General features: G+C 41.8%; 1 protein-coding gene across 2 annotated transcripts in view; it reads left to right on the top strand.

Moving 5' to 3' along the window:
• Positions 1–9478: 9478 nt before the first annotated feature.
• The window catches only part of Farsb (phenylalanyl-tRNA synthetase subunit beta), a 64905-nt gene continuing 63022 nt past the window's right edge, over positions 9479–11361 (top strand). Inside the window, exon 1 of one of the 2 annotated variants that reach the window (XM_031368122.1) lies at positions 9479–9591. Coding sequence is in view for 1 of the 2 variants with exons in the window: in XM_031368121.1 (XP_031223981.1) it covers positions 9534–9591 (58 nt within the window). In the remaining variant the exon portion in view is untranslated. The remainder of the gene's footprint in view (positions 9592–11361) is intronic. The other variant, XM_031368121.1, reaches the window with a different exon arrangement.

Raw genomic sequence — 11361 nt, 5'->3', positions numbered from 1 at the left:
TGTAGACCAGGCTGGCCTTGAACTCAGAAATCCACCTGCCTCTTCCTCCCAAGTGCTAGGATTAAAGGCGCGTGCTACCACTGCCCGGCTTGTAATTCCTGTTCTTAAGGGCTAGAATGAATGAGGAAAAGCAGTATGGTGTAAAACACTGGCTTCAGACTTTTTCTCTCACCGAAATATTGTTTAACCCTTGAAACCTTGCAGTTTATAAAACAAAGTGAAGCAAAGCAGCTGTGGCAGAAGCCAGCATAGAATCTGACTCCCGCCTAACCCACATCTTTTCAGGAGACTGTATTTTTAGTAAAATGAACATTGACGGTTTCAGCTCCTCTGCATCCAGCAAGAACCACTGTTTCATGTGCTTATTTTTGAGTATTGATCCCATTTTGTGGGTGGCTTGATATTTGGAGAGATACAGATTAAAGGAGGGTTGCACTTCAAACTTTAACATCCAAGCATCACTGGCTGTTTACACCTCTGCATATACTGCTACAAGCTTTCCAAGCCAGGTTTGACTTCATCCCCACTGGGATCTTTGCAGGGCAGGTATTATTCCTTTTATCAGTGAAGAAACCGGCTCTGAAAGTCAAGTGAATTGACAGAACCAGGTTTCTACTTTGGGGAAATAACGTTTGTCTTTAACACTTCGGCAAGTAGCTACCGTAGTAAGACTTCTGCTCAAATAAGGAAGAGAATATTATAGAATGAAGAACACAATGCCAAACTGGTCAGTTTAGAATGGGGTTATTCATTCCATCAACAAATATTTGAGCAAGTGGTTAGCAAAAAGGAATTGTGGAAGACAGTGTGCCTGTGTTTGACATGGCCAGCAACTAAACACCCACTGATACAGCATTTTCCCTAAACGTTTATTCTTATACCATTCATAAAAATAAATCTGCAGTAGATTCTAGATACACACATAAAAATTTAACTATAAAATTTCTGCCGTAAAGTAGACTGGTAAAATATTTCTGAGACGAATACCTGATAAACAATTTAATCAAGAATGTATAAAACCGATTATAGTTCAACATTAAAATAATAAGCTTTAAAGATGAGTAAAACATTTGGAAAGACATTTTACCATTGAGGAGGTGCATAGGAAGATATTTGCTATTAGTGGAATGAAATAAACCACATGTCTACATAGAAGGTTTAAAATACAACAGTGGGACCCTGAGCATGGTCCCTTTATCTTAACACCCAGGATAAGAAGCAGGTGGAACTCTGGGAGACCAGTGCCAGCCAGGGCTACATAATGAAAAGAAACTAATGACAATAGGGGTGGCTGAGAGCTCTCAGCGGATACAGGCACTTGCCACCAGTACACAAGACCTACGTTTGACACCTGCACCACACCTGATGGAAGAAATGAAGTGACTTCTGTGAACTGTCTTTTGACTTCCGACCCCACCTCAAATCCATACACAAACATAAAACGTAATGGGATATTTTTACATTGCAATACAAATACCAATGAAAATTCATAACAAAATTGCTGAGGGGAAACCGGGAAGGGAGATACCATTTGAAATGTAAATAAATAAAATAACTAATAAAAAAAGAAAACACATAACAATTAAACAATTCTTAACTAAACAATAAGAAGGTCACAGTTCAAATTGCCCCATAGATTACTAAAGTGTAGACTAGATAGTAATGTTGACTTCCTTCCATGCTTTTCGTCTTTGTGTTTTACCATAGTTGACTGCTAGGAGCAAGGAGATGGAAACATAACTTTTTGCCTCAACTTAGGATGTGCCTATTTTTAAGTTATAAGTAGATAGGCCTGGGGAGATGGCTCCTTGGGTAAAACACTGGGCACATGAGTGTGAGGGCCTGAGCCAGAATACTCAGGTCTCAGCTAACACCGGACAGAATAGCATGCAAGTGTGTACTCCAGAGAGAGAGGAGGTGGTGGAGGAGTCAGGAGATGCCTGGTAGTCAGTGGGCTTGAGAGACTGCCATTCACAGAGGGCAAGGGGATGGAGGTACAAAAACTAAAGAGACCCTGTCTCAGATAAGATAGAAAGTGTTAGGCTCCAAAGGCCAACCCCCAAAAATGGCAATAGCATTGACAATGTCCTAAATGACATACTGGGCTCAGCTCAGGCTGAACTCTGACAGGGTAAACAGAAGGAGTGCTTACAGACAGACAGACAGACAGACAGACAGACAGACAGACAGATGGAGTTTACAGTCAGCATTTTTTTAGGAACCCGTGAAATGAGTTTCTGTCTTCCAGGAAGAGCCATCAAAGTCCCTTATCTCCCTTTTTCTCCAGCAAATGGGGTATCTAGTTTCCTATTAGCACACACCTGTGACATGAAAGCCCTTACACTCACCTGCTGGCTCTTCTAGCTCACAAACCTCCCCACTGCTGCTCTCAATGGCCAGGCTTTTCTGGTTTGCACACCTCGCGCCCACAGCTGTCCTAACTTTCTTTAAAATCAGTAAAGATTTTCCCACCTTTTTGCTAGTCTCTCTCCACCGGAGGGATAGCCACACAGTGATTTCATATTAAAAACCCACCAGGATGACGCACCTCCTCCAAGTCCACACTTTTGAATCCTCCCTAAATAGTTCCACCAAACTGGCCAAACAAGAGCCCAAGGGGCCATTCCTGTTTAAACACCACAGCTACTTTGCTAGAATGACAGGCAACTGAAACAATGCTTTATTGGTACTTTGCTAGAATGACAGGCAGCTGAAACAATGCTTTATTGCTGTGAGTTTTTCAAAATACCAAGTTTTAATCTTGCCATTTATAAAAATCCCAGAATTTCTTTCAACTGTTCTCAATGGATACTTAAATGGGTGAAGTATCAACCTTTCATACAAGATTAATTTTTATGTATGTGTTTATGTGTGCTGTGCATATCTCTGCAAGAAGCTTGTGCCATATCCCCTGGAGAAATGGCAGTTGGTTGTGAGCAGCCCAGCATGAGCGCTGGGATTATAGATAATCTACTTCTTTCTTGACTCTCAACTGTAACTTTGCAGCGTGGAACACTGTAAGCTCTGTACATCTTCCTGTTGAAAAAGTAAAGGGTGTCTTACAAATAACCAGGGTGTTCAGCCCCTTACAGAGGCTCTACCCATTTGCCTTCTATGTTTTCAGTCATCATCTCCCACGGAGAGCTAGTTTTGGGTTTATTCTAGAGTCAGGGCTCCCACTGAAATCACAGCCTTGTCTCAGCCTCCTGAGTAGCTGGGGTTAAGGTAATGTTTTTGTTTATTGTACTTAGGATGGACTGAGGGGGCTCACACTTGCTGGGAAAGTGCTACATCCCTAGAAATCAGAAAAGGCATGTGATTTTGATTATCGGTAGTGAGGACACAGAAGGAGTGCAAACTAGACAAGTAGAGGAAATTATATACTCTGCCTATGACATCTCACTTCTGAAAGGCAGTAGATAAGTAGATCAAGTTCAAGTTGACTTAACGTTAGAGAGGATTTATAGCCTTGGATCACGCAAGACTGTTAGCTTTAGTGTAACTATCTAATATCCAAATAGTACTTTGCAGTTTATTCAAGCTTTACTCTGGCTGTCATCAGAGGAAGTGCTGTGTCCTTTTTATGTAGGAGGAAATGGAAGCTGACAGTGGACAACCTACACGTGAAAACATACACAACATCAGTGTGTCATCTTAACCTTCTGCGCTAGTTTAAACCATACTGCATTCTAGGGCCCACCCAGAAAGAACTTCATACCTGGAGTATCACTCTCTCAGCTACTGCCTTAGCCACAAGCACTTCAGGAAGGTAAGGTAGTTTTCTCTCTCTCTCTCTCTCTCTCTCTCTCTCTCTCTCTCTCTCTCTCTCTCTCTCTCTTTTTCTTTTTTAAAGACAGGGCTTCTCTGTATAGCCCTGGCTGTCCTGGAACTCACTCTGTAGACCAAGCTGGCCTTGAACTCAGAAATCCACCTGCCTCTGCATCCCAAGTGCTGGGGTTAAAGGTGTGCGCCACCACCACCTGGCTGTAAGGTAGTTTTCTTAGCAATGTTCTCTGTACATACTGAAGTTCTGACAGGCAGAAGCAATCAGTCCCGACCCTATGTGCAGTGAGAGAGCTAGACTGTCTACTGGTGGTAGACATGAGAAAGAAGAAATGAGAAATATTGTTTCTTTCTTTTTCTTTTTTCTTTTCTGTTTTGTTTTGTTTTTCCAAGACAGGGTTTCTCTATGTAGTCCTGTCTGTCCTGGAACTCACTCTATAGATTAGGTTGGCCTTGAACTCATAGATCTGCCTGCCTCTGCCTCCCAAGTGCTGGGATTAAAGGCATGTGCCACCACTGCCCGGCTTCCTTCTTTTCTTGTTCTCCTTCTCCTTCTCCCTCTCCCTCTCCCTCTCCTTCTCCCTCTCCCTTTCCCTCTCCCTCTCCTTCTTCTTACCCTTCTCCTTCTCCTTCATCTTCTTTGATTTTTTATTTATTTCATGTGTGTGGGTACACTGTCGCTGTCTTCAGACACACCAGAAGAGAGCATAGGATGTCCATTACAGATGGTTGTGAGCCACCATGTGGTTGCTGGGAATTGAACTCAGAACCTCTGGAAGAGCAATCAGTGCTCTTAACCGCTAAGCCATCTCTCCAGCCTGACCAATATTGTGTTTCAAAATGAGACTCTTCCTTATAATAAAAGCAATGACTATTAATTATAGCTTTGTAAGGTATAAAATATTTAATTAAGAAAATAGATGCACCACCTAGGGATAGCTATAACACTTAGATGTATATCATACATTGTTGTTTTTATTCATATTTATATTCACATTCATATTTATACAATTTAGACACTCAATTTAGCAAAATTAATCATTTTAAGCATATATAATAACTTCATTTTCATATTATTTGTTGAAAAGTCTTCTCATGTTAAAATTTCCACAGCATACATGGGCTGTGGTGGCATATGTTTGTGATCCTAGTACTTGGGAGCCAGAGGCAGATGGATCTCTGTGAGCTCCAGGCCAGCCTGGTTTATATAGAATTTCAGGATAGCCAGGGCTACAACAGAGTGACTCCCTCTCTCCCAACATTATATGCATACATAATGTGTGCATTTTCCCTGCTGTTATGATAAAATACTCTAACAAAGCAACTTAAGGGAAGAGGAGCATATTTTAGTTTACTGCTCAAGGTACAGTGCTCAAAGAGGGAAGTCAAGGCAGCAAGAGCTTGAAGCAGCTTCTCATACCACATCCCTAGACAGGGATGAAGTCCAGAATCCCTTGCTGAGGCAAGAGTCCCAACCATAATTATGATGCATCTTTCCACATCATGATCAAAATAATCCTTCATAGGCATGCTCAGGGACCTATCTCCCAGGTGGCTGGAGATTCTGTCAGGTTGACAATTAACGCGAACCACCACAACAGTCAACATTATTTTGACTTATATTTTACTTTGGGATGTTGGACATCAAACCAAAGATGTGATGCACGCTGGGTAAATACTCTACCACTAAGCTGAATCCCTGGCCCTCTACATGGTTTTTAGTGTTCATATTAGGTTGTACTGAAACACTTTAATCAAGCCATGTTGTTAGATGTTTCAGCTGTTTCAATTTTTTTCTATATCACAAAGAAATGATACCAGTTTGTTCTTTAGAATAATTCCAAGAATGGAATTTCATGATGAAAGAGAAAACATGCTTATGAAAGTTACGATCATGCCAACTTGACTGGATTTAGAACACCTAAGAGTTGAGGAGTACACAGCCGACTATGTTTGTAAAGGCCGAGTCCAGAGAGGAAAACATCTGTCTTGTGTGTAGCTGGCACCATCCTATGGGTTAGAGATCTGGATGGAATGAAACCATGGAGGGAGACCGCTGAAAGAGCACCCACATTTCCCTCCTGCTGCCTGGCCCTCCACGATGTGAGCTGAACCGCCTCTCCTTGCTTTGCCCACCGTGACAGACTGAATGAACCTTTTGAAAGGATGCCAAAAATATTTTTTTTTCCCTTGAATTATTTCCGTCGGGTGTTTTTGGTCACAGCAATGGGAAAAGTAACTGGAGAAGTAGGGTCATTGCTGTAACTAAACTTGACAATGTGGTTCTTTGGCCTTTGGAACTGGTTTCCAGGAGGGATTTGGAAAATGACACCATAATTATTAAAATAGCTTGGTACTGGCATTGAAACAGACACTTTGGCAGTGGATCCAAATATATGTGGAAATTTAATATGTGATATTACAAACTGGATGGGGAAAAGAAGCTTTTTAATAAATGGTATTGGCATTGCTGTTTGAAAATAAAATAAAACTGGCTTGTTCATTAACTCTGAAAACCAAAACAAATTTCAAAAAAGATCTAAGATTTAAATGGAAAAGAATTCTACTGATATACTCAAAGAGGAAAACATGATTTTAAAAGAAATGTGTGGAGGAAGACTTTTAAAACTACAACCTAAGCTCCAGAATCAATAGAAAAAAATAACTTAAATTGGGCTGAAACTTTGTAAATTTCTATGGGGAAACAAATATCAAGAACTATTTCTCTTCTACTCTCCAAGCAGCATTATTTACTTTGTTTCCCACATCCATCTATAATTTCTTAAAACACCTATGGTGACATATCAGGGGAAACAAAGCAGCATTTTAAAACCTCTTATGAATTATGAGAGTTAATTTTATGGTCAAATGCCTGAGTTAAAAGATCCCTTAATAAGTAGCCAAATACTGTTAGTTGTATGTTTCTCAGAGATGAGCATTTGAGTTGGTGGACTAAGTAAGGCAGATGCTCTTTCTGAGTGAGAATCGTTCAATGGCTTGGGTGGAGCAATACTGTGGAGGGAGTGTGAAAGCATTCTTTGCTTGACTAAGCTAAGACATTGATCTTTTCCTGCCATCAGTGTTCCTGGTCCTGAGATCCTCAGAGAGGTCCCACACTTTCAGACCTTCAAGCCCGAGTACTCACTTTTCTGGGTGTCCAGTCTGTAGACAACAGATTGTATAACTTCATGGTGTCCTCATTTGCAAGGCTACTACTTGACTATCTGTCGATTCTGCCTATCTGTCTGCTCTGTTTTTCTCTGGGGGAACACTAATACTCCCCTTTCCAGGAGCATTTCTTCCACCACATTAACTGGTTTGCATTTGTTGCTATGGGTAGTTATTTTATGTTATAGTTCCACCATTTATGTATGCTTGAAATTATAATCTTTAGGTTAGTGCAATATCCATTTCCTGTTACCATAACAATTAAGGTTTCAGATTGGCTTCAAACTTAGACAAAACAATGTCACCTATTTGTATTTGGGATGTACTATTTTTCCCCCAAATATTTTTTCTGTTAATTGGCTGGTGCCATTTGTGATGAGTATCGATGTCTTACTTTGGCTTGTTCCTATAGAATCTTCTAAGAGCCTTTTGGTCACAAGAAAAAAAAAAGGCACACAATAGTTGTTTGTAATGAGGAAAATCATGACACATTGTTTGGGAGAGATGACAGAAAACAGTATGTCACTGATGTTGCAAGCAGGAATATTGATAAGATAAAAATGATGAAACCTGCTCTATTTCCAGGACCAGTTAGGTAAGAACTGTGTTAGTTAAAAGAATCATTTCTAACTCTTACAGTAATTTTTCTACAGCATGTATAATCATCTCTATTTTGCAGATAAGAAAAGTGAGGCTATGGCCATGGAAAACTCTGCAGTAAGTGCATACTTATTGCAATTTAGGGGCAGAAAGCTATACATAGGACTCACCATAAGTGGACATTAGTGCAGTGAAAAACTTGCGAAGAGTCAAGATGGCCTAAATATGGCCAAAGTTCTGCTTCCTCAAGTGAAGGGCAGTGGTGAAGGGCAGTGGTGGTCCTTGTTTCATTTCTCTTGAGGAAACAATGTTTCTGCTCTGCCTTACAGGTTAGGTGAGTCCCATAGTCCATGGCTATTTTGTTATCTCTCTGCTTTGATTTTTTTTTTTTTTTCATGGTGGCTGAAAGAAACTACCACAAACTTTTGATTTCAAACAGAAACTCGAGTCTGGTGAGGTGACTCCTATTCTCGTCTCTCAGGACACCTTGAAGCAGGAGCTCTGAAAATTTCTGGCCAGCCAGAGCTACAGGATAAGTTCCTGCCTGCTTCAGCTACAGCTTTGAGCCTTTACTTCAAACCATGAAGAATAATAAATGAGATGAAACAGAATTTTGTTATATTCAAGTTCTGGAGGCAAGAAACCCAAAAGCAATTTCACTGGCCCAAATCCAAGTGGTTTGAAGGCTGCCGAATAGGCTAGGAGAGATTTCTCTCCTTATCTCTTCCAGTTTCCTAAAACTACTGACTTAATTTTTATTTTATTTTTTTATATTTTTATTTATTTTTATTATTTTTATTTTATTTTATTTGTTTTTTGTTTTCGAGACAGGGTTTCTCTGTGTAGTCCTGGCTGTCCTGGAACTCACTCTGTAGACCAGGCTGGCCTCGAACTCAGAAATCCGCCTGCCTCTGCCTCCCAAGTGCTGGGATTAAAGGCGTGCACCACCACCGCCCGGCTGAATTTTTATTTTTTGAAGTGACCTTACTCGAACCACTGCCTCCCACTTACCGAGGCTACATGCAATTGCATTTAAGGTCCACCCTAATAACTTAGGCTAAGTATTATCTCAAAACCCTTAGTTTATTCCATACAGACTCCAATACCACATAAAGTAGCATTTGCACGCTACAAGGGATTAAGTCCTGACATCTCAGTGGGACATTATTTGACCTACTGTCCCTCAGAGTTGTTCTAAGGAGGAAATCTGCTCATGCGCATTTTAGGCTGAGTACAGCATTTGATAGAAAAGTTCTGCGGTCTCTAACAACGCCGACCCATAAGGTTTCTGTTGCGTTCAAACAAGGCTCGGGTATAAAATCGGTAGAGTTTCAAGAAGGTTAAAGGAGTAAGTAAAAGCCGGGCAGTGGTGGCGCATGCCTTTAGTTCCAGCACTAGGGAGGTAGAAGCAAGTGGATCTCAGAGTTCTTGAAGTTCAATGCCAGTCTAGTCTATAGAGCGAGTTCCAGGACAGTCAAGGCTACAGAGAAACCTGTCTCAAAAAAAAGTAAAAAAAAAAAGTGTGGCCTGTTAACAGACCTTGCCATTAGTATTTGCACATTCTCCTTTCCAGGAAGTCTTGCACCCGGTTACCTAGCTTTTCAAATACCCCGAAGCTGCCTTCTCTACCTGGAAGTCCTTCCCACCCCTCTAGCGCTCCGCCTACCCAACCTGGTCTCTTCCTTAGGGCTTTGGGAGAATCCGGGCCTCTGCGGTCTGTTCTCATTCTTGCCTGTCGAAATAAAGATCACTCCACCTGATTGACTCTGTTTTCCAAACTTTTTGGTTATCGGCAAAACAGCACTATATTAAGTAACCCAGAGAGTTGCATTCTTCTATATTCAGGTGGAAAACGGGTGTGTGAGAATTGTTGAGTCTAGACAGGCATTACGTGAGACAGCCCAAGGGAGGAGCGACGGGTCCTTCGCTCTAGGGTTGCGGAGGCCCCGCACGTGGCGCAGGCGCAGTGTTCACGACTCGCCATGCCGACTGTCAGCGTGAAGCGAGACCTGCTGTTCCAAGCCCTGGGCCGGACTTACAGTGAGTGTCCGCCCCGTGGCTTGGGCTCGGTGCCTGGACGAGCCGGGCTCGCCCTGCAAAAGACGGGCGTGCTGGCGGCGTTTATGCCGCCGCGCGGAGTTTGGCCCGGCACGGCCTGAGTCCGCAGGGGCGCGCTGATGGGCGAGGAGACTTGGCTGGGCAGAAGTAGATTGTCGGAACCAGCTCTGCGGTGGCTCCGTTGCATCATCAGCGCGTGTCGGGCTCTCCGTGTCATTCATTCAGAGACCGAGCTCCTACTGCGTGCTTAGCACCGACTTAGCATCGGGACACAGATTAGGAAACATACCCTGGGTTAGATCAGGAGTGTAGGCTGTAGAACCAGATTGACAGCGAAGGGGAGACGTTTTAGAAGGATGTGGGTCTCAACTATGCAGACTGTTTCAAACCGTCAGTTTTCCTGCCTCAGTTTTTTCGAGTGCCGGGGTAACAAGCGTGTGCCACCAAGCCCGGCACCACTGGCTTTATTTAGTGTTGACTAGGCTCCAGAAGTGTGGCAGGCAGTGTTTGAGAATAGAGCTATGCACATGACACATACATGAGAAAAATAACAAACCATGACGTTAGTAAAACGGTTTATTGGACATGCTTAAATGCTTTTGGGAAAGGAAACCAGGTGGTGTGCAGGGGTAGCATTTGATAGGTAACATTGATTTGGGCTCTGAATAGAATCTCTTCTATGGACTTAGCATTCACGATACACTTCTCTCTTCCTCAGTTCTAAAACTAAACCATTGGGGAAAGGGAGGTAAATATTAACCAGATTATCATTTCCTACACAGATGTAGTAAGTGGAAATGAATCTGCCTCACCTTGTAATTATCAGGTTCTGTAACGGTCATAACGAGTGCTTTGTGAGAGCCTCCCCTTTTTTGAGTATTAGAGGCCAAAATGATAACAAAATGGGGCAAGTGTACCTGCTCATAATAACACAGTACTGATGTCGTACAAATACACTTTTAAGATTTTTTTCCTAAAGATGTACTTTTAAATATTACTCACCTCTGTCTTTGTCGGTTTTTGTTGCTGTTCTTTTGGAGACAGAACCTTATTCTGAAGTCTAGGCTGGCTCTAAACTTGTGGCAATCCTCCTCTCTCAGTCTCTCAAGTGATACAGTTAGAGTTGTGACCAGGAACTGTCTCAAGTCCTTAGAAACAGGAAATAGCTTTGCTTTTGGAATGTGGTTTTAATTTCTTAACCAGTTTCCATTATATGATAGGCTTATTTATATCCCTCACTTATCCTGCTATTTGAAACCATATTCTCTCTACTGGTGGTTGCTGTCTCTAAACTGAATACTATGGTGCATGGCAAGTTTAACACCTTTAGAATCAGTTCCTAGTCAGACCCTTATGCCTGGAAAACTATGAAATTGTCTGAATTTTAAGACGATGAGGCTTATAACCTCTTCGATATTATCAGATGATGTTTTAATACTTTCTCTGGATGTTTCCTTTTCCCTCCACTCTGAAGTGGTGAGTGATCAAATAAGCTTGATTTCCCCACACTGTTAACAGTAGGCTCTTTTGAAATTCTCTCCTACTTATTGATGGTATTTGAGGTATCCATCCGATGGGTCAGTACGGATCCTCATTGTTCCTCTTGTTTTCTTTCTTGAAACCTTTCTTTTTAAATGTTAATTCAGTGGTGGTAGGAGTTGGGGAAGGCTGTTCATAGAAACCAGTAGTTTCCAAATGAAGTGTGGATCCCATTTGGTTTTGTTGTTGTTGTTTGTTTGTTTGTTTGTTTGT

Source organism: Mastomys coucha, unplaced genomic scaffold (genome assembly GCF_008632895.1).
Source record: "Mastomys coucha isolate ucsf_1 unplaced genomic scaffold, UCSF_Mcou_1 pScaffold14, whole genome shotgun sequence".
NCBI classification, from domain to species: domain Eukaryota; kingdom Metazoa; phylum Chordata; class Mammalia; order Rodentia; family Muridae; genus Mastomys; species Mastomys coucha.
This window is presented reverse-complemented; position numbering and strand designations above follow the sequence as displayed.